At 42.8% G+C, this 24,337-nt stretch overlaps 1 protein-coding gene across 2 annotated transcripts in view; it reads right to left on the bottom strand.

The window, feature by feature from the left end:
• The window catches only part of pitpnm3 (PITPNM family member 3), an 89,085-nt gene extending 65,658 nt beyond the window's left edge, over positions 1–23,427 (bottom strand). The window contains exons 1-2 of one of the 2 annotated variants that reach the window (XM_084350278.1): positions 22,705–23,427; positions 5,422–5,517 (exon numbers count right to left, since the gene is read on the bottom strand). In XM_084350278.1, coding sequence (XP_084206404.1) covers positions 5,422–5,517; positions 22,705–22,729 — 121 coding nt within the window. In that variant the 5' untranslated portion in view covers positions 22,730–23,427. The remainder of the gene's footprint in view (positions 1–5,421; positions 5,518–22,704) is intronic. The other variant, XM_084350279.1, reaches the window with a different exon arrangement.
• Between the last annotated feature and the right edge of the window lie 910 nt (positions 23,428–24,337).

Here is a 24,337-nt window from a genome sequence, read left to right as displayed (position 1 = left end):
AGGAGAGGACACGACACAGAACGTTCTGTACTCCTGAAGCACCGCTTTGCACCGTGATCCTAATCTGACACACTGAAACAGTTAATGAGCAGAATTTTATTCTAGCACCGGGACTAAATTATCAAGAAATGTCATTCTCTATCAGATTTTCAAAAACAAACACAAAAAGGCTACAGAAATTTAAATATTGTCTTCACATCTCATAGATAATAAAAACTGACCCTGATCCTCAAAACAAACCCACATTTTTCTGTCTGTTTCATCTTGTTAAGCAAATATTTAAAATTCAGTCTTGAATCCCGTTAAGCTTTTTCAACAAGATGATGGTGATGAGATGGTGCTATTGGCAGAGTGAACTATATGATCACACTGAGAAGACCCAGTAATATTAAAGTGAGCTCAAATTATTCAGTAAAAGGTGTTTTTGCGGAGAAGCAACATCAAAGAAAATAAATGCATGTCTCTCTTTGCTTAAGTGGTTAAAAAGCCTGTATTATATAGTAAAACTACACTGACAGCTTCAAGCGACCCCATAGGAGATAAGTATATTTCATGAATGAAGCAATAGAATGAAGAACGTAACCTTTTCATGAGGAGATTGCTTTGGATTTTGCTTTTCTTCTTTCGACATGAGCTTCAAATGTCTTCTTATCTCCTTCCTTTCATTTGAACACTCACATTTGAGAGCTCCTGTGTCTGGATTGTAGATAAACTTGAGCTTCACCCGCCTCTGGTGAGAAATGAACATTTTCTGTTCGACAGTAGAGGTGACGCCAGAGGTGGACGGGGTCACGAGGCCGCTCGATATCTTCACTTTGATCTTTCTGTGCGTCTGCATGTCGGTCTGAGACTCTCTGCTCTGACAGCGGCCTGTGATACACTTCTGTTTTCATCGTCGCTGGCTGCAGCTCGAGGGGGGCTGTGACGACGACTGGGGGCTCTGCCAGTGGCAGCTGTGCGGATGTCAGAGGAGTTGATCAACAGAGATGACAGCATCAGACCATCCAGCCAACAGCTGTGCTGGCTCCACACCTTGTCACACAAACACTGGCTGACACACGACAACAGCGACTGAGGGAAACTGAACCTCGGTCTCAGTTCTCATCAGAAACAACACACACAGATGATGATGAATTTTTTATCTGCTTCTCTCTCTGACAGTCAGATTTACATTGGTAATATTGAACCATCTGTGAATACATTCTGACAAAAGTCTGGTGTCTAGTGCTCAGAATTATTTTCTGTATGACTGAACTGAATTTTATTTGCCTAAATCACAAATTTGCCTTAAAGGGTTAAACAAGCTGTACAGCTGTACTAGCATACAAGTTATTACCTTGAGTCGGATAAGGAAACTGCAAAAAAAAGTCAATTTACCATCATTTTATTTCGTATTTTTTTAATAGTTTCTTCTCTGAATCATAGCTTGAATCATAGCTATTATTTAAGGAACAGTCTTGTACAGTTGGTTATGGTTGGAGCATGTGATGTGTACCACCGCCATTTTCACTTCTTGCTTTGCTTTCAGTCCAGTTCCTCAAGAAGTGAAACACACAATCGGTTAGGAAATAACATTTATGCAGCAGCTTCTGAACTCATCCTCAACACTACATTTTGTTGCGCAATCTTGTGTTGGACTGGCGATCTGATTAAATTAATCTTGAACCTTGAATAAAATAACTCCTTGGTTGCTTTGTCTTCACGTTTAGGATCACTGTCGTGCTGCATTCTCCTAAAATGTCTGGCGCAAATTGCATAAAAAAAAAGGGTGATTCATCTTATATTATTGATTTAATATGATTGTTAATATACGAAGACATTCTCGTGGATAACAGTCGTCTCTTACACCTTGTGTTTATTGTTTAATTGTCATCAGCACTGCCTCACCTGGCCAAGTGACATAAAGAGAATCAAAATATAGTGTTTTCTAAACATCAACATTCAAATCCCAAATCTATTGTCTGCAGGGTTCGCTCCTCTAGATGCAAAATGATATATAGAGAGACAAGAAAAATGGTAAGAAGCAGCATAAAAGAGGGCGAAACAATAACAGCCCGGCTCATCTTTTTAACAGAAAACCGAGCAAATTCCTGACAGTCTTCATACATTTTCGTGGTTATTCTGAGTCCACTGGGCTCCACAGTGTGGATGAAAGCATTCATCATAACCACATAAATAAAACTCCCCCTAGCTTATTGTGATGGTTTGAGTGGTAGGCCTATAATATGACAAACACCCCCCTCAATCATTCTGCAGACGAAATCTTTCACTTTTGCTTTTCTATTAAAAGCTGACATTACTCCAGGCTAAAGAAAACATCTATCCATTGTGCCTGGTGGACACAAAAACCCCCCAGACCAGATGAAAGCAGCTGGATTGAGAGTTAAAGTTAACAAGCGACTGTAGCGAGCCATAATTTCAACAACCCTTTTATGACCTTGTTCTGGTTTCCCTTTTAAGGGAGGCATCCTTCGAGCATATGTTTATGTTTGGAATAACTTTCCCTGTTGCCTTTTTGGAAAGACCGAGCTCCACTTTCACACTGCAACCACCAGAAGACAAAACCAGAAGACAAAAAACAGCCCAACACCTTCTCCTCTTGTTTGTACAAAATTAAACCAGCTTTGTTACATGTCATCTTTCAATGTCACCCCTGCTGTAATGAAGCCTCTCTGAGGGCTGGAACAGCCAAGCTTTCATTCAGCTTGAAAGGATAATGCAAGGTATTTCACAACCCAAGACCTCAGCAACACTGGCCTGCCACAAAGTCCTTCAAATGTTGTGCGTCACTGAGAGATAACAGAATGATGTGAAACGCTTGGTCTCAGAACAGAAGCCAGAAAATAATGAGCCAATTAAAAACAGGAAAATAAAAACCTGAAATGAAAGACGGGGACAAAAACTGAGTGGTTTTTGTCCCCATCTTTCATTTCAGGTTTTTATTTTCCTAGCTTTATGATGAACATCTGGACTTGGGTTAGAGTTTTTGAAGCGTTCTGGTTTCCATTTGCTGCCCGATGTAGTATTGACCAATCACATTTGACCCTGTGTTTGTTGCATTCAGGTAGACAGTCTTGTGGAGAAGCAGAGCGCATTGGCCCTGTTCGTAACTGCTCAATTTGTAACTGAAACACGATAACATCACGTGGACAGTGGCTGCAACAAACCAAGTGCAATACACATTTGATTGTGAAGCTTCAGCAAGCAGCATTTTAGCTTAGCTTAGCAAAATGACAGAAAACAGGGGCAAACAGCTAGACTGGCTCCGTCTGACGGTAAAGAAATCTGCCTAACAGCACCTATGTGGGTGTCCAGACATGTCCTGACTACTTTTTGGCTGTGTGCAGTGACTTCCTGAAGTCTCAACATAAGTCTGTAAAACCACAACGTGTCATTTTTTACACTTCATATGTGTGTGGATTAAACAAATGAGATATAATTAACTAGTAGTGAGCCCTGGTGCCAGTAGGACTGTTTTTCATTTCTTTTTTTTTTACATTTGTGCAGAGCTAAGCTAGCTCCTTCCCCTTGCTTCTAGTCTTTATGCTACGGTAAGCTAACTGTAGCTTTATATTTATCGTAAAACATGAGCATTATCTATCTGACTTTTGGCAAAAAAGCTGATCAGTGTCATAAATAATATGTAATACAGCCAAACACACAGGAAACATCTGGTCATTTCTTTGCTTCTGTTTGCTCTTGCAGTCTCCCCCCCATGCTATTTAATTAAAATAGATAAAGGACATCTGGACACCTTCACACTCAGTCTAGATATTTCATTGCTGAGTGTGGACTCTCGAGCTGCAGATAGTGTGAGGATGATGAGATACATCTGTTTGCGCACAACGCGTGCACATGTTATCTCATCCCCTGGTGATTCCTTGACAGGCGCCTTGACTTCGGTCGCACGGCTCCGCTCTGTGACAGCTGTGATAAGGATAAATATTTCATGCTTTCCAGGAGTGTTTTCGCCAAACAGAATATGCGAGTGGAAGAGAGTGAGGGGAAATCAAAATTAGGGGAGGGAGGTGAATGAAAAGATAGATAAAGGTGGAGTGAAGGGAAAATGAGATAAACAAAAGTTAAAGTGAGGGACAGAAGAGGAGGGGATGTGACTTTATAGCGCAGCTCTTAAAGTCGGCCTCCAATCTGTTTTTATTTCATTTGAAGAAACGTTGAACACCAGAAACTCTCGTCACACCCCTGGCTATTGGCTGAATTAATGTAAAAGAAGAACGCGTTATAATAACAACACATAATTGATCAGTATCTCTGCCTCTCTCGGGGGATAGGCACTTGGAGTGGATAATTGGTGGGATAAGTATTCCACTTATTCGCTGATGAACTCCCTCTGGGACTGTGAAAAGGCTAGCAGCCGAACCAGTTCTCAACTGTGTCTATTTCTGGTCGGTCTGACATCTTGAATACATTTTACAAGGATCCTCAGCAGTTAAAGTGGACAGTGAAATCACTTTAAAACAATTAGGAAAGAGGGAAGTTAATAAGTGATCCATTTGTTGTCCATCCTCCCTCGTTTGTTCTGCAACCACACTGTCTTCTGAGGTCGCAACAAGGATCCACAGATGCACTTTACCTTATACCACCCCGCACCAGAACACACAGTAATGAGCAGAACTATGGTGTGTGGATTTTCATGATTCATTCATTACACTTGTCCTACATTTCCCCAGAGTAACTGCCCTCATTCGCCACATGGAACAAGGAAGTTAACAAGCCGCAACACTGGGCTTCCCATAATGTGAACTTTAAAGAGTTTTATAAGGACGAGGTTCTTCTACTTTTACTCGAAGTGAACATTAACTTGATTAAATCAATTAGTCAACTGACAGGAAATAGTCTGCAACTCAGTGAATAGCTTAAGCCGTTTGTCGTAACTGCGGTGAACTGAATATTTTTTAGGTTTTTAAGTGTTTTTTGGCAAAATGTGACAATAAACGGTGCTTTAAAAATCAGCTAATCAGGCATCGCTGTATGAAGACACACAGGGAGGCCAGTAACTTGAACAAAAAGTGAAATTTAATAACAAAAGCGGAAAATCCAAATCCAAAATGTATATTGTCGTAGATACGTGAGATACACGTCTTTATGCCAAATGAGAATTCTTTTATAGTCCGCTTGACCAATCACAATCTTTAGCGTTTTAGTAACACCTCCTGAGCAGCACCGAAATTAAGCTCCTGAAGCTTGGAAACAAAAGCAGGACTTATGACAATGATGTCACATTTCATTAAGTCCCTGCAGTGGAAAAGGCTCCAAGACAGACAAATATACACACTTGTTGGAAGTTTAAAATGCTCATAGAGAAGGTCAGGTCATTCCTGAGGCTATTACTGACGGTGGGACAGAAAAACTACATAGTGAAGACGGGGAAAAAATAGGGGAATGAAATGTAATACTAACCTCTGGCATCAAAGAACTCCTCGTCGGAGCTGTCGACTGATTCTTGTGCGATGTTCTGCAGACACCAATGAGTGGCGCTGTGCTTTCGTGATGATCCTGTGGGTCAGAAAAATAAGTCAGAACATCTTTGCTTTTAGACTGAAGAAGACAGGCAGGGGTCGTGCCATTAATCTTAGAACTCAAGGATAAGCAAGCATTTGGTTGATAGCCTTAAAAAAAGCAAAGCGTAAATGCCCCAGGTGGGTGGAGATGGCCTTTGGAGTATCACAGCAGGTATAAAGATCCAAATGGACTTTCCTTTGAGCGGTGTCATCGCACACAAGTGTCTCAGCGAGGAAGCCAGGCACATTTTTTATGACCTTCTGATACAAGAGCAGGGATAAAAAAGGATTTAGAGCACTCAACCATTTGTTGACAATATTCAATCTCAAGTACCCAGATATAAAACCATTGCAAACAACAGACTACTGCAGCAAATGATTTCTAAAAGCACACTACCGCTGAACTGTGTGTGTTCAGGGTGACCTCACATCAGGCTGAAAGCAGTGTTTTGCAAAAACAGATGTTGCAGCTCTAACCACCACCAACAGTGAGGACTCAAGGTGTGAAGTTAAACCACTGGAAGTTGTATTTCATGGCATACTGAGTTACTTTTAATGTTTCCCTGAGTTTCCAAGATGTTTTCTCCCTCTCTGGGACAGTGACTTTGATAAGCCTTAAGTAACTCTTCCTGTAGCTGTAATGAACCAGATGTCTCCCATGTCACGGCCCAGGGCCAAATCTTGATGGTTCATTTTCCCATCGTCTGAGTCCACTGCATCCTTCCCGATTTGACAGCTCAGACACAATGTAGCCACCGGCCAGATTTAGGAAATTGCTACTTTCATATAAATGATGGGAATTAGGCCATGCTTAATAAAACCAGAAAGCCCAAATGGCACCATACAATTCTTGACAGAAACCGGTCCACGTCGTCATTTTCATATATTCTGTACTGCTGTGTGCGAACAACAGACTTTTTGCTGGAGGAGACGCTGCCCTCCTGGGATACTGAACACTTTCCATCCATCAGTTTTGTAATTTACACAGCATACCGCCCGGAGGTTTGGCTTTAAATTTGTGTGTTGGCATCACTCTTGAAAAGTCATTTTCAAGAGAACGTGTCTATTTTAAAAAAGTAACGCTACCCAACACTGCCAGTAACACACCAATTCATTATTTCTGTTTGTGTGCTGCTTCTTTGCTCTCTGAAACAAGAAACAAACAGGTTGTCTGGTGATACACTCGTTTCTGTCACCATGCAGATTTGGGCATCCGGTGACACTTCAACCGTTCAGCTTCTGACAACACTGTCACTCGTCATCACTCCTTGTCATCGTATTAAGCCACAAAACTCTTACCTAAAATATCTGAGTGCTTCTTCTACCACTGTAAAATGCAGCTGACAGGGAGAAACATGACATCCTGGATCCGTGGCCGTCAGCAAATCATTATCCAGGGGCTCAGGGATCCCTGAACCACCGCAGAGCCTTTAACCCTGTCATCTTGGCCTACACTGGATGCTGAGTGAGGAGGCTCGGGCGCAGATTAGTTTAGTACTTGAGTGAGCATTGATTATGCAGCAACATATTCACCAACAGCGGCATTTATCCTTTATGCACAGGCATCCCTTACATACCGTCTCTAATAATCTGTGTCGTTTAAAACTGCCAGTGGGGGAGCTCAACATACAATCTGGCCAAATTATGCAATTTTCTGCACCCACAGAAAACAGCAATTACTGCAAACCATTCAGATGATGACTGTTTTCAGGAATGCACTACGTCTCTGTATGGAAATGAAAATATGTCTCCCCCACTTAAACAAAATGGAAACAGGAGGAATAAAAACATCTGAAATTCTTAGCAAACTCTTGACCAGAACGTACGTAAATCATAAGAACTGCACGTTATTCTGCTTTGCTGCAAAAAGTCAGCATCCAGCTGATGGTCCACAAATAAGACAAGGAAATAAAGAAACAACATTGTTCTTATATTGCAGTTTAGCGCTAATTCGTCCTAAAATGGTAACAAGTAATGTAAGACTTACGGCATTCAAACCCTGTTTGGCTGCTTGGCTTACAAACAAGACATTTTTAATCAGCACATTTCACTTTATGGTGCATGCGAAAATAGTTTTAGGACGACAATGAACTGGCCCAACTTGGAGAACAAGTTTGACTGTGGTTGCAGGTGTTAAAACTTCCCCATATCCTAAAGATCAACCATGCTAACTAGAGACATAGCATCCAGGACTGGCTCTTACACAGCTGGGAAATACTACATAGTGGATGTGTCATGAGTGGAAACATTACCGGAAACGCCACAAAAAAATGTAATATAACACTGATTCCTTAACTGTGGTACGTGTACCACCAGCTCCACCTGATGATTTTGGCCCTCTTGGCACCTTTATTTCTAAAAAGCTTTCGTGACTTATTCTGACCGTCAGGGAAAGGCTTCAAACCACGGATCCTCAGCAGTGAAATCTCTCCATCTCAGCAGTTAGGTCTGGTAGGGCCTATCACTCTCTCTCTGTAACTTTCTCTGTAATGGAGCTTGTAATATGTTAATAGTTTGTTAGAGCTTCTCTATCGCTCGTTCTCTCTGAATAAGGGTGTTTTACAGCTTCGAAATATGTAAATGATTTCTTTGATCTCGCAAGTATTTCAATGGTTTGCTTGCTCTTCTCCCTCCCTTTGAAAATTTTTCAACTTCAAATATATAAAGTCCCTGTAGTGAGTCTGTGATAATTTGGAAAAATAATCACTGCAACCGACAGAACCACTAAGCTATACGTAAATGAGCGTATGATGTCATCTGGCGATTTTTTAGCTACTTTTGCAGCTGGTGCTGACTTACTTTCATTGACAAACAGTTGGCAACACTGCCTATGTGACATTTCTGCCAGTTGTTAAGCATCTTACATCACCTGACCCGTCACTCTCTTGTGGGCTTTCTATTTGTCAGAGGATTTGAGAGAGCCATCTTGAGGAGGCATAAGGATGGGTAGAGGCGTTGCTGTGTGCGACAGCTCTGACAGCAAACAAGCCGAGCGGAAAGAGGACCTGATGGTCCTCACATCACGAACAGAAGTAAAGAAACTACTCCGAAATATAAAATCACTCCTGATGCAGGCATCTCAAGCCAGCTGCTGACCTAAACATGTGCCAGACAGCTCTCTCCATCAAGGGCTTTAATGTGTTTAGAGCACTGGATACACTGTCGGTCACCTTTTGAGGCCCTTCAAGTGAGTTTTATTCAGTGCGTCCACTGCTCAGGCACAGATACGCGCGTATATTCTGCTCGCAGGGGACTCACGTCACTCCCGGAGTTGCATGCATTTTGTATCTCTTATAAGGTTTAGGATATCTAAGCAATTGCTCGTGTGGCTGGAGCTTCACACCGGAGTGCCTATCACCAAGCGATGCCTTCCCCACTGGGTAATGGAAAAGACTGCTGTTGCTTCCCGCAGGGCATTACTGTACACTATATACCCACGGATACTGAGTGAATGCTTCAAAGAACTACAGATTATGATAACACAACCAGCAGGAGTGCAGATCCGAGCAGATCATCCTGCATGTACCTGGAAGCCAGTAACAGGGAATAGTAACTTTTTGATTATGGTGAGAGGATGTTCCTCCTTTTCTCATCTATCAGAAAGTCACTGCGATTGGCATGTTGATTTAAGCTGTTGAGGACTACAGGGAGGAGACTTCCCCTTCATGTATAAACTGTATCTCACTCTTTTCGTCGACTGAGGCTTATTCACTTAAGCGTGTACTGGAAATCTGTATTGGTGTAATTGGATTGTAGTCCCAAGCATATTAGGTGTGACTGATTTAGCAACGCATGGTGTTTAATAATTAAAATGAAAGCTCTGTGTGAATGGCTAAACCAGAGGAGGAAAGTGTTTGTTTTAAAATTAACTGCAAGAAATTACACAGCGTCAACAAGTAATTAAAATAGACAGAAAACAGTTTGTGTATGTTGATGCAGGTCGGTGACGCATGAAGGCGCTTTAAACTAAAGGCTAACACCAGCATGCTAGCATGCTCACCATGACCCATTGTTATGGATCCCACTGATTTTCTTTGATGACTGACTGGTTGCCTTCGTTGGTTGCATTCTCTGGGCTTGACCCGGACTGTTAACTCATAGTGTGGCTCTGACATGGCGGTTTGTAAGATGTAGTTTCCCCGGTAAACACAACAACCTATTTGGCCTCCTTGACCGCCTGCTGCTGCTCTGTCTAACTGCAACAGCTGAAGAGGTCGGTGTGTTTACCGGAGAAACTACGGCTCACAATCTGCTATCAGCTCCGCTGCTTGGTGTTTGTTTTACAGCTAGCAAGTTCTTTTCTAATTGTTTAAAGGATTAGCTGTGTGGTCAATAGGCACTTTATATATGAGGTGCTGTTATGTTGCAGTCACTAATTAGATATGCTGAAATTCTGTTTTACAATATTCAAACAAAATCACCTTAAACATCAAAACCTCTGATCAAATTGCTTTTGTCTGGGAAAGTAAAGTATATGAAGCCAAAACATCTTGGCTTTGAAGCCGAATGTGCAACTTATGGAAACTGGCATTGAGAAAGGCAGAGGCGGGGAGAAGCCTGGCACTTCACTGGGCTCTGTTCAAAGACAATCTGTGTGTAGGTACCTAAAAGCTTTACTTCAGAGCAAGACAAGGCTGCTTGTGATTCATCTCATCTTTCTTCATCTCTTTCTTTCCATTATCCTCTTCCAGCAGAGGTGACACAGAAGTCAGCAGCCGGTTGAAATAGTTGCTGACAGCATTGATTACTGGAGCTGCACCATTGCAATTGCGGGTTATACCCCCTATCTGTCACCTGCATACAGGTATGAATCTCCATCTTTACTGCACACACATGGCTGCAGCTGCTACACGTGTGTCGAGGTAATGCTGAGATTTTAATTTGTCACCGGGCACCCATGGGTCAAATGTTGACTGTATGACTATCCTTGTAAGAGTGGGACACCGATGGCTCAGTCTTATGAGATTTCTCTGGACATGGACCTGAAAATGCCATTCGGTAACAGGCGTATTTCAGGCAAAGAGCTTTTTTTTTTGGCTATATAATGTAGGTCTGTCTTTGCTTTTTAAAGCCACTCTGATCAATATTCTCCAGCTGTTCTCAAAAAACTAATAAATCCACCTTACACTCCTGCTCAGCAAACAGCTAGCAACTAGCTGGTAAACATAGTTGAGCATTAATATAGCTAAAGAGACAGATATTTCCCTCAGGAGTTAAAAGTAAAGTTATCAGACACACGACTCCAATGTTCATGTTCACTGTGTTACCAGGAGCTTGACAGAGGGCTCAGTTTGCTCCGTCTGCATTCAGTTAACACACGGCTCCGGGACGTGACGGCACAAGAGGGTAGGAAACCCTGCTGTGAGTCACCGGGGCTAACGTTAAACACCTTCAAACAGTAGGCAGGCTACTTGTTAAACTGCAGCGTCTTCTTATGTATTCAACACGTGGGTGTAGAGTTGTGAAAGGGCACTTTTGACCAAACTGTGCTGAGTTATAAGAAATGTAATGAGGATTGTAACCAATTACCTTTGCTGTTAGGAAGGCTTAATTAGTACAGTTGTGTTTTTTTCAAGTGAACTACTGCAGCTGTAACCAAGAAATACAAGTGTCGAAGGACAATTGAAATCACATTTAATCATCCCTTTTTACAGTCAATGTGTGTTTTATAGGCATCGTTGCTAGATCTTTAATTTAAAAGAAAGCAAATCAAATGCCAGTAATGCTCATATTCCTCTCAGCCGGCTGAGAGACGTGTCTGTGTTTGCCCGACATCAGCTGACAGGCTGCCAGAGTTATTGCACCATAATGAACGAGAGACTGAGTAAACAAACTTGCGGCAAACCTGTAACTTTCCTTTTAACGGGCAGACAGAGCGTTATTAGCAGTGTAACTGAGTTCACATTAGGTGTTGAGTGAGCCACAGCTGAGCAGCTATCTAGCCTATGATAAAACAATGACGCTACAGCTTTATGCAATGCAAAACTAAAATGTACATTTCTCCCTTTTTGTGTTTCAAATGAGAAAACAGGACGAGTGATTGATGGGACGCGTCCACGGGATCGGTCATTTCCACACGTCCCATTCATTGTCAGGAAGCTGTGCAGTGCATTCTGGCAGCAGACAGGAGCGTTCGGTGAGACGGGGGGGCGCAGCGCCTGCTTCTGATTTGTGTGAAGTTGAATTCTGCCTCCTGGAAAACAACAAAATACTAAATAGTCAAGTCACGCTGAAGACAGATTCTGCAACTGCATGGCCAACTTCTTGTCAAAAATGTCTTCAGAAACACATTTAAGTGAGCTATTTGTGTAGTAAAAGAGAGGGTTTCAAAACAAAAACCCAAAGCACACGGCCCACGGGTTGCCCTCACATCAAATGACGTCCCTGTGGACACGCACATTACAGAGGTGTATGTCAATGTGGACAAAAATATCAATTTAATGAAGGTTTTTATATTTCAATAGTGAAACTGTTAAACTAAAGACACTGACATGAAGACAATCAAGATCTTCCTCAAGGCAAGAGAACCCGTTTGGTGCATTTTAATCACCAAAAAATGCACGCAAGATCAAATTCAGACACTAAACATGTCAGGACAAGTTTCATCTGTGTTCGTTTTACCTACTGAGCCAAAGAAACAGCCGAAAGGACTTGTGCCGTACTGAGTTAAGCAAACTTCCCTCCGTGGTCTAGTATTACGCTCTAAGCAGCTTACAAAGAAAGAAATTGACTTCACCAGCAGAGAATCACCTAAGCTTGCTGCAAAAGAAAAACCTAGTGGGCTGCATCTTTCACCTAACAATTGACTCTCTGACAGCAGAGGCCACCTGGTTTAGCTTCAGGGGTATTTATCAGGCAGTGTGAATGAATTGGAGATGCTTTGGTTTAGTTGTGTCAAACAACATCAGAGGGAAGAAAGCACACGCTGCTATTGTAGAAAAATATTTAGACAGTATTCTGCTATATTCTTCATTTTCTTGGGTGAAGGTGACTCACGTAAAAACGGGTTTCCTGTATTTGACGTTTTCCAACAAGATCGCTACGGAGAAGGGGTAAGAAATCACATAAATACCAAGCAGCGCCTGTGGTGATGATTTGCTGCAGATTTGCTTCGTCTGTATTTATGGCTCGGAAAGCAAAATCAAGTTTTCTTTTCTCTAAGTGAATCTTAACAGTATAACAAGTGAGCAAAGAACATCTTTCATCCCGCATGACTCATATGTGATGTGATATTCACAGTGGGAGAAAAGCTCTCCGTCTACAAACCCTATAATTTATTAATCTATACTGTATTTTCCATCGATTCACTAAGATTTAGGTAAAAACCTCGAGTTTACCTCAAGTATTCGCTAAGATGATGAATGTTAAGGTTATATTCAAAGTTAAATCAATGATAAACATGAACAAAAATGCAGGTAAAAACAAGATAAAGTATTAAAAGCCTGTTCGGTGTGTGAGGTTATTTAAAGGACGATGATTTTTCAGAAATCGAGCTCTGACACCTCTGAGTACATATTATGAATATCAATCACACAGTTCAAAGGTTTAAGAGTATTTAATCTGGTTCTGGGTCTCTTAAGATGGGTCTGATCATCATGCAGCTGCATTTACAGTAATTGCAGTTGAATTCATCTTGCAGGTGGCTTTCAAAGAAGGGCACCAATCCCACCAATCTCAGACGGTACGAGCGTTTCCTTTAAAAACTGTACTTGCGTCTCAAAAGTGGAGTAAACAGAGTGATAAGTGTGGTAATTCCTGACACAAAATGGATTATAAACCCTCTGGAGTCAAGTACAACCGCCTAAAATATTTACTGAGGCACACCAGTGTTACTTAAAAGGGACTGGTTGGTTTTTATTTAATGCATCAGCCCAACGAATAAATAGCACATCTCGAGACATCTGAAGGCTCCGATCACTCCACGCAGATGTTTTTCATCTGCAGCCATTTGTGTCTGTTCAGAGGATGTTTAAAGGTCCAGTGTGAAAGATGGGATCTATTGGCAGGAATGGTTTGTAATATTATTCATGATGTTTTCATTGATGTATAATCATTTGAAACCGAGAGTTGTGCTTTTTGTTACCGTAGTTTGAGTCTCTTTTATAATGGTGGTCTATCTGAGGTCCTCAACAGACTAACCAAACCAAACAGTCAAAGCACCAGAGCAAAGAGCAATGGGTTAGTTGTAAAAACAGCCTATTTCTAGACCCACAGATTCATTTCTTACACAGCCAAAAAATCAGCAAGTTACTCATGAAGTGCTCTCGGTTTTAAGAATAATGATCGAGCCCTCAGCGTCAAGGACGGCCCCACAGGACGACTCCCACCATCCTAAAAGACTTTCTTTTGCCAGAGCTGTAATTCTCGATGCCCTGACTCCTCTCCAACCCAGATGGTCAGTAAGCTACGCCAGTGCCATTTCCTCATTTTGTAATTAGCAGCATTTAATATACGGGGAACTGGGGGAGCAACTGGCGTCACCCGAAAGAGCGACCAGGTCATGGCAACGGCTGACGTCACGCGGAGAGGACGGGCAGGAGGGCTGTGTGATGATGCAAACCTCTTCTGAGTGAATATTGGACAAGTCACAACGTCAAAATGTCATATCTACCATGTCAAGAGGAAATCCAATAATGTTTTCCTTCTGTGGATGGAGCAATGGGAGGAAATGAGAAGTGCCTGTGCCCTCATTTTAATATCCAGCACGCCCCAGTAAAGATGGAAACCACGTGGACCTGATGAGGTACTGCACACAAATCCACACACACATTTTAAATCTGTGTCTGCTGCGTCGGTTTATGCCACAGTGAACATCCTACAGTGCATAAAAAAGTAAACAATAAAGTCTGTCTGGTCCTCTGTGAGCTGGAAATGGCTATTAATAGCCTGTCCTCTAATTTAATTATACCTCATTTCAGCACACAGTTAAAATCAATCTCTGCAGCCAGTGAGAGACGTAGAGGGGATTGATGTCAGAAATGTTGAATCAGTCACAGATTCAGCATCCAGACATCATCCTGGATGCTATTTATCTGCACTGCAGCTATGCAGATCAGCGGCAGCATCGACCGCTAATGGACTGCTACGCTGCAACTAGGTGATAATCATCATTACTAATCCTGCACACTCTCCCCTTCCGTCCACGCAACAGTGAGCACGTATAGGACTGCATGTCCAGTCTGAGGATGACTGCATGTGAAGGCGGTTCATTATAAAGTCCACGCTCTCTTGATTTTAATTTGGATATGTACTGAGTGAGGAGGCAGTTAATAACAGCTTCCAAGTGAGGAGATCATAAACCGTATATATCGACTGTACCTGCGTCCTCATTACAGTTTTCTTACATGATTCAAATTCGAGATTATGAGCAGTTTAATATGGATGGAAATCAATGGCTGCCTGAAAAACATAAACGTCATCTTGGGTTGTCTTTAAATCTGCGTTGGGTGAAAGATCCAGAAGACACAGCACAACATGTGGAGCCATGTGTCTGTCCACCAAAATATCCTAGCCTTTTGGCCGCTAAATATTCCCCTATGGGTGGTGCACAGTGGGTTTATCAGAGCTCTTTAACTGAAAACTGATGCTCTCTGGGCTGAAAACAATCCAACGAGAGTGTCAAGAGTTAACCATAAAACCATTACAATGAATCAAAACCTTCGTAGCCTAAACGTTTGTAAATTTGCTTGTCGCAGAACAATCTTTAACCTCAAAAGCAGTCTTACTGCATGGAGCCCTGGATAAGATAAACTAAGCCTTAGTCGCACCGGACTAGTGTCACCAGGGGACCTGATGGGATTTAGAGATGACCACCTCACGGCTGGGTTTTCGTGTGGCGCTCTCGCACAGGATAAGTCCATATTTTACTCAGACTCTCCTGGATATGATGTAAAGGCTCCATGTAACAACAAGTTTCAGTAGGCGAGGCGTCTGTTGCTCAGCAGCCACATTATCAGTATAGTTCAGAGTCGATTTGCCTTCTTTCTGCAAGTGTTACCAGCATAAACACACGTTTGCAGCTCATTTAGATCAAGTGACACATGCTTTGTGGCTGTACTTCATTACGACAGCCTTTTGTTCCCTTTAACTGTCAATATGATCGACCCCACAGCACAGCTGCTGAATGCTGTTCGACCTATTAAGAGCACGCAATCAAATTTCTTACTTCACCAACAAGTCAATCAGCACTGTACTGTACACTATCATCACATGACCTCTGTGTTCGGCAGATTTGCTAGGTAATAAAGGTGGAATTTTTACTTTAGAAATCACAGACGAGGCGGATTCACACGGGATTAATATCACAGACGTCCCCTGCAATTATTACAAATTACCAGAGGTCCCTGGGTAATACTGGGGACATCTAGCACCGTCCGAATAGGGCTTAAGGGCAGGCCAGCTAATAGTTGTTTTCATTGTAGATTAATCAGGCAATTACTTTTTGATTAGCCTGTAAAATACTTGAAAGTACCAGAAAATTCCCATCACATCTTCCACCCAGTGTTTTTCCAACCTGGTCCTCAGGCCCCCCTTTCCTGCATGTTTGAGATGTTTCCCTGCCACAACACGCCTGATTCAAATGAATGGGTCGTTATCAGGCTTCAGCAGAGCTTGATGAGGAGCTGATCATTGAATCAGCACGTATTGTCGGACACACTGTCCAGACTTTAAAAATATTACTTTCACCATTGTATAAGTCAAAGACCCTCGAATCGAGGGTCGAAGGACAGAGGGTGTCGTCTCTGTACAGATTGTAAAGCCCTCTGAGGCAAACTGTGATTTGTGAATTTGGGCTATACAAATAAAATTTGATTTGATTTGATTTGAAAGAAAAAAGGCAAATGATCAGATTTGAGAGGCTGGACTCACCAAATCTTTTGGCATTGTTGATAACAGTATTATTTCAATTGATCATCAAAATCCCTGCTTATTTTCTGTTGACTGACTTCAGTCAATTGACTAATCGTTTCAGCTTTGCTATGGACAGTTCTTAAAAAGCCCGTTGACAAGCTGACTGAGTGATTGACAATTCAACTGGGTGCTCTTTGACAGGTGCTTCCAATATATCAGCAAAAACAGAAAAAATGGCATGAACCTGCTCCGAGCCGGCACTTCGCACAGGATTTTAAACTAAATGTGTTTATTAAGAGGCGAGTATTGGAGAGCTGAGTAATTGTGCCTTTCTCAAGAGCCCAAGAGCTTCCTCATAGCCAGAAATCTGAAAAGGCGAGGCGAAAAAGAAAAACACTGTTTCTGCCTTCCACTCTGTATTCAGAAAATCAGTGTGACGTCAACACACTTGGCCGTGACAAACAACAAGTCGGCTGGTGCTCCGGCTCCAGGTGAGCCTCAAACAGCAGCGCGCCAGCTGCTGTGCGCATTGTGAGTAGCTGCTCCCCGACACAAGCCCGGTGTGCTTCCCCATGACAAACAGCTATTACATTTAAATTAACACTGTTTTGTATGATCAAATAAATAGCAGAGGTCACGGGCTGAATGCATTAGCACACGCCTCTGTAGCATTCAGAGAACATTGTGGTGCTGCTTGTCGAGCAGGCTGTCTGGGGACCGTTTGCCAGCACGACGACGCCACACAAAGCAATGCTGTTGCAGTGTAAAGTGTTTATCGTGTCATAAACTGAGTGATAGGACCTGGGTTTTGGGGGAATCACTGACAGCATCAAACACTGGCAAATGGTTAGCGCTCACTTTATTCACCTGTTCAGAGGGAGAGAAGGAAGCAGAGCGAGGAGGGGGAGACTGTTCATCAGCATCCTTCGGCCATAGCTATTTTTAGCTCGACGCTGAATCTCAGCGAAACAGCAGGTAGGCCTCCCATTTATTTTATTTGGACAGCACATAAAAAAAAAAAAAAAAACACCTTCAGTCGCATCCAATTTCATCAAATATGAGGAATGCAAAATGCAAAACGGTGCTACACCTCACACAGAGCCCTGGAATGGTCTATGAATCTAAGGGAGGACGAGCAGCAGGGGTCAGTTCGACTCTGGGAGGATGGATGACGAAGATGAGCGAGGCTGATTAGAAAAGCAAAAGTTCTTAAAGAGGTTTGGCAGCGTAATACCTCTCCGGCTTCCAGCAGCAGCTAATGCAGTGGGGTGGAAGCACTGTAGCTACAAGGAAACAGAAACAGGTGTGTAGCTGAAGTGTTTACGGTTTCGAATTCCCATAGCAGCTGATTAAATCGTGGGTCCCGTTAACGGATGCACCCTCTGCTGTAACTCCTCGGTGGCCAATGAAAAGACTGAGACGTTCGCAGGTGTGAAAGTGTTTGAATGAGAAGCAGAGCGCAGCGGGGAAAGAGCATCTGTATTTCCCCGCAGAAGGAACAATTAAATGAGAAAGATTTAGTGAACTGGCCGACAGCCAGTTGGCAGCGTCGACTGTTTATTCAACAAAATTCAACAGCTATGCTAGCAGCTCTGTGAGGCCGTTAGCTCAACCATTAGGTTTGTTTACGTTTTTTAGTTTCCTCTTAATGGCGGGAAAGAGAAAGACGTCATGGTTTGAGTCACATGAACCCCGGTCTCCCATATGAATGTCCTCGGAGTTACCCACGTATTGTTGCCAACCTCAGCCCTACTTCTTTACTCACTGGTATTTCCATAGCATTGAACACAACTTAAAGCATTTCCCTGTGGTATTACTCGTGGCTCTGCTGTCAGCATTAGCCACATGGCTAACGCTAATGTTCTGGTTACTGTCCAAAACAAAAAAACAACTGTAAGAATCACAATTTGACCATGAAATCCCAATCTCTGTGTCTTGAATAGGTAGCTTAAACAGTTTTCGAACAGTCTCAGGTCCCAGTGGTAAGGGGGAACACATATCAGCGAGGGAGCAGACTCTGACACGACACCGGAGCGCTCTCCTTTGAGTGACTTGCCCGCGCGCTCGCTCTTGTTTTACCTCGGTTTCTGTCGCTCTCACTCTTCACCTTCTTTGCCTCCTCAGTGCAGTATAGTGTTTCCACTGTTATTCAAGTTGTTCCACCGTTACCCGGGGGAAACAATGCCTCTTCTGTTCTGGTTACGCAATGGCAGAAGCGCTTCCTCACGCTGTAATGTGACCTTCATTTTTGTGGGAGAAATCCAGCCCAGTGGCAGGCCACATATCACATGGTGTCATTTTACTAAAGATTTTTTATGGGGTACTAACAGGCTGATGTTTCACAAGTATAGTCTTTAACATGTTCACCAACTTAGCTTAGCGTGTTAGCATCCTAACATTTGCTGATTAAAATTACGCTAAAATCTTGACCTGATGGTGGCGCCGGAGAAAAAGGTAAAGGGGTCACCAAAGTCAGCAGGATTGAGCCTCTATGGACCATGAATTTTGTCATGGTCCATCAAGGTCCATCATGACAGCACTTAAGGGAAAGTCAGAGGCTCAGCAAAGTAATTTGGGGTTCATCCTCTGGGAGGCATGAATATTTGTACAAGATTTTGGAGCAATCCATTGAGAAAATATTGAGAAATTTCAACGTATAAAATAAAACATTGAGTGACGGTGCTGAATTAAAATTCAGAGGATCGTAAAACATTATTGGGATTCGTCATCCGGGGACAATCAATGTCTGTGCAAACGTTCATGGCAATCCATCCAATACTTCAGTATTTCAGTGTGGACCAGACCCATTAATATTTTTTTAAATGAGTCATTGCTCCTTCAAATTGAGGAGCGAATCTTTACACAGCACAGCCCTCATAATTCCTAAATCCTTATTACTCTGCTCAAATTATCTTTCAATATTTGAATGATTAAAACTGGGACTCTCCTCGGTTTTAATTGACAGTCGCTGAATCTGGGCACAGGGCCACGGACGTTGCTGCAGAGACTGAAAGAAGACACTGCAAACTGTAAACGCTTAAACAGTCCATAAACGCTGGTTGTTAAATACACAGCACGCCTTTATTACTCTTGCTTTTTACAGTACTACACAGTGCCTATTCTAGATAATAATGCAGATTTTGCTCTCAAGTGAATGAAGACAGAAAATTGAAATTAGAATTAAGAAGTGTGGGATCCCCTGCAGCCCTCTTATAATTGAAAATGACTAAGATAAGATCTGCGTACATAAGTGAAAGTCATGAAATTAAAAAGTCTGTCCTGGCCATATTGGCAGGACTCTGAAGAACACTTCCACGAGAATCGCTCTACGTCCCAAGTTGTGCTGTGAACTGAGGTCAAGCTACATTTAATGACACACTGCATGCTTGAGATATGAGTGTACCAACAGTAACCTCACACATACTGCACGCTGCCATCAATCTGCCACCGGTCTGCTGGAGCATCGCAGGGTTAACATGATTTTATAGAGCTCTGCTGAAATAATTTAAGGCCTCACAGTGTTGTTTCCATTAGTGAGTGAATTTTACGGTGTGGCTCAGTGCAATATAATTAAGATTAACTGGAGAAGACACCCAGTTGCAGCCGGTGAGATAAAGAAAAAAATGTTTTCTGTGCATTTAGAGAGTCTAATTTGTCTTGTGAGATTGTCTTCTTAAAATAGGACTGCTTGATTTTTCGAGTAAAACAAACACATGGTGACCTGAGAGGCTGCACCGATGTCTTTATGTACAAAAACTGGATTTAGACAAATTAGTACACAGCCAACATGCAAATAAACCCAACCCAAAATATCTGCACCTCAGTTTCAAAATGAGAAGCATATTCAGCATCGTCCCTTTCATATGTGTGAGAAGGACCGTTTCTCAACCCTTTTATTGGTTTGTGACTCATGTTGAGTCTGCTGTGCTGCCGGTCTTTGTTCAAATCCTCATAACTTGATCTCAAATTGTCGTGACATTGCTAATGGTTGTTAAAAGAGTGGTCTATCGATTTAGCAATGCGCTCCTATATCATTGTTAGCCTCACAATGTTAAGCAAAAGATCGAAAATCGATGCAACAAAACAAGAGATATCTTTTTAATGTCAAAGCCTGCCGCCTACAATACCCACAATGCAACTGGATCCCCAACAGTACGCCAGCAATGACCCTCTATTGTCAGAAAAAAAGAGCATACACGTTGACTTTGAAAGCAGGTTATAACGACCCATTTTTTTGTTTCTTGCTAGCCGGCGGCCTCTACTGGCTGCAGCAGTTCTTGCGGCAGCAAAGGAGGAAGTCAGGTAGCGAATAAGTCTGCATAAGGTGTAGGCTGGGGTGGATGGTTGGGTTAAACAAGCACAGCATTTTCATTCAGGAGACCACAGTGAATTATTTCACGTGCATCATTTAATTGCAGCTATGTACGTAATGAAGGTACGTCCAGTACGTGTGTCGCTGCAGGAGTCATGTTGTTTTCGGGAACAGTGATCTACAGTATGATGTTTTTCCGGAGGGACTGGCAATCGTCCTGTTCAGTCGATTATGTATGAGGATGTGTTGGGTAAACTCACTTCTTTCTAACTCCACACTACCAGACTCTTTTCATTTACAAACTTGGGGTCTCCAGACCAAACCAACGCTTTTTTTTTTTTTTTTTTTTTTAGTAGTAGTACTTCCTAGCACCTGACAGACAGATTTTTTTGTGCACAGTCATGAGAGATCCCCTTCAGAAAATTCAATGTGTGTGTAGTAGCACGGAAGAATGTGAAAATGATGCAAGCCAGAATATCTCTAGGTTTCTCTAGGCACTAGGTTTTAAGAGTGCTGTGTTAAAAAGTCTTGAATAACTCACTCACTGAAAGCAGCATGGATACAGTCCACAACAGCTACCCGAAGTGTGGGAAGTAGCAGATACAGAAAATTCATTCTTTCTGAATTTAAAGAGCTAAAGGGAGAGTTTACGTGTAAATCCAGAGTTGAACGGGTTAATGCGACTCCACACCTCAGCCTGGCACTGTGTTTGAATCAGCTTGTTGGGGAAAAAAAATAAACATATTTTATGCATATAACTCTGGAGACTTTCTACTGAGTATGTCACTGCACCCTTGTGTAAAAGGAGGATGCTTCTGAGGCAGCAAACCCAAACCCAGACCTCACTGAATGAATAAAATCTCCCCTCTGTTGTGACACTCATTACTGAGAGTCAAAATGATCTGATATTTTATCGATTCCCTGCAGGGAAATTCCCCCTACGCTCTCGCCCCCCGTGGAGAAAGGTCAGAGCACAAAGGCCGCACGCAGAGCAGAAAAAGCCTGAAGCTGGAAGGGCTTTAGTCGACTTGCTCAAAGGCTCTTCAGCAGGGCAGATGCAAGACGGCATATAAGAAATAAAGCCAGGACCTCCGGCTGAATAAAAGTCACCCACATTTCACATTTCAAATCGAGGCAAAGCAAAAACAGAATTGTGTCGCGTACACAAAGTCTGAAAAACATGATGAAATGATGCTGCTGCACCGAGAAAGACAATCCAGACAATAAATACAGCACGACTTAAAAGCACTGGTACATTAAAACCAACAGCACAATGCAACAGGTGGCACGTGTGAGCAGCAGAGGAATCTTTTGAACAGGCGACAAAAAAAATAAACCTTTTTATGCCGCAGAAATGTCACGACTTCAGACGGCTCCTTTATTCTCTCCCGTCAAAACTCTCACACATACCACACATCCAATTTCACAATCAGATGAGCTGCATGAAGGGCAGCCTGCTATTAATAGCAAAGCATTGAACTCCTTTGTGTTGTTCCTCATCATCCCTGTTTATTCTCTGATTTACGGTCTGATGCTTTTTCTGTCGTGTGTGACCTGGCTGGGAATCTCTGCTCCACTTCCTTTGCGAAAGTTTTTTTTTTTTTTTTATTGCTGTGGTCACATCCTGAATTTCAATGGCTGTTGCTAAAAATAGTGTCACCCCACATTCAGACAGGGTCAGCCACACAGTTGTAGACACACTGATCTGCAGGCGTGTCTGTGGGTCACTAACAGCTCACCTGTCATTATTTGGTCAGTCGATCTGTTTTTGTTGTTGTTTTTGTTTTTGCGTTTGACCCTGCAGCGTCACTGAATCTCACGGGGCACACATTTCGTTGCAACACCAGGACAGACAGATACGAGGAGCGGACCGGGGCTGTTGGACACGCATTCCTCCAGATCGCCTCCATCCATCCGTGCAGCTGTGCGCGCCAACATCCAGCGGCAACAGCAGCAGCGGCACGAGACGCACGTTTTCTACCTGTGAGCACGAGCCCAAGCATGCAGCGTCCCCCTTACCTTTTCCTCTGCTCTCCTTTGACATAGTGTCCTCTCCAGTGTGCGCGTCTCGCTCTCTCTCTGCGGTCACTCAGCGGCTTAAAAGCCGTCGCGTTGTTCCTCCTCTGCGCACGATGATGTCGGATAGTTAATCAAACAGCGGCTCTTCCTCCCTCCCCGTCCCCGCTGCACCTTGACGCCGCGCAGGGTGAAGCAGCGACAGGAGCCGTGGAGAGGGAAAGCAGGATGAAAAAAAAAAAAAGCAGAGAGGGACGTGCAGTTGGGCGCTCATTCACCTGTGTCAAGTCCCTCCGAGCATCGACCCGCCCCTGCCGCACGCATACTTTGGGTATTTGTTGTATCTGTGCAGACTTGGCTCACATGTCATGCCTTTCCCAGCAGCTCCCCCGTCTCCTCTGCACTCCTCTCCGCCGCTAACATCAGCCAGAGTTCCTCCAAACGAGCCCCGGTCTGCAGCGCGACTGCCTCCAGCGGTGCGCGCACGTCCGCGGCTGCTGCGGCTGAAGGGCGTCCGTCCCTCTCCCCTCACACCGTCTCCTGACTTTGCAAATAAAAAAATAAAATAAATGCTCAAGACGAAGAAGAAGAAGAAGTGTCGCCAAATGAAGACAGAAATACAGCTGCTCAAGTGAAGTCAGAAGCTTTATTCAGCAGCTGGTGTGTTTCGTCACTGGCACGACTCATTTCATCAGAGAGTTTTTCCATTTTCCAATCTGACTCCTGTTGGATGTTTATCTGCAGGATCACAAGTCTGTGCACAAACATCACAGGACTTACACGTTTTATTGCATTTAAACCAAACAGCTGTAGCACGTGTTGTGTTTTCTCCCGGTGCAGGGTGTGGTTGTGACTGTATGAAGAGCTATGAAGGACATAAATCACAAGTCTGCGCACACATTTACGTACATTATGAAGTAGGTCAAAGTCAGCCTGAGCGTCACACGTGCACATGTTGTCTCCCATGTATAATGCAACACATCCTTGTTAAATAAAAGAGTTTATTATGATGAATATGGCGATGAAGAACAATGAATCACATCAGAGTCATGAGTCTTATTGGATGAATTAATAATGTGTTAATTTTTGCAAACAACCATGACTTATCTCACCATGAAACAGCATGTTTCAGTCCAACACACCTTTTCTTCAAACTATGAAAAAAGGGTCTCAGGATGGGTTTTTAACTCAAACAATGCATGCTGGGAAGTCTGCAAAAATGCTGATTTTGTTCCTTTAAAGTGACTACGAGGAACTTTTGAGTGTTTCTGAAACAGTCTCGTGATTCCTCTGATGATTATAAATTACCTGTAACAGCAAACGAGACCATCAGCGAAAAGATTTTTATATAGTTATTATTAATGCCTGTGCTCACACATAAACACATGACTTCATTGCGACCCGTTCTGCAGTCTCTCTTTCACTCGACACCAAAATAATCTGATCTGATCTTTACGACAGCAGGCGTAGCTGTCATACCGCTTGTCATACCGCTTGTCATACCGCATACAGCTCCTGTCATACCGCTTTCATCGAAAGGGGCCGCTAGAATCAACAAAAAACGAACTTTAATGAGTTGATTGAACTCGTCCTTTCAAGTCAAAACTTCATTTTCGAAGAACTCATGTCTATTATG

The sequence above is a fragment of the Pagrus pagrus genome (assembly GCF_965226575.1).
Source record: "Pagrus pagrus genome assembly, chromosome: 4".
In the NCBI taxonomy this organism is placed as follows: domain Eukaryota; kingdom Metazoa; phylum Chordata; class Actinopteri; order Spariformes; family Sparidae; genus Pagrus; species Pagrus pagrus.
The sequence above is the reverse complement of the archived record's forward strand: the minus strand, read 5'-3'. Positions and strand labels throughout refer to the sequence as shown.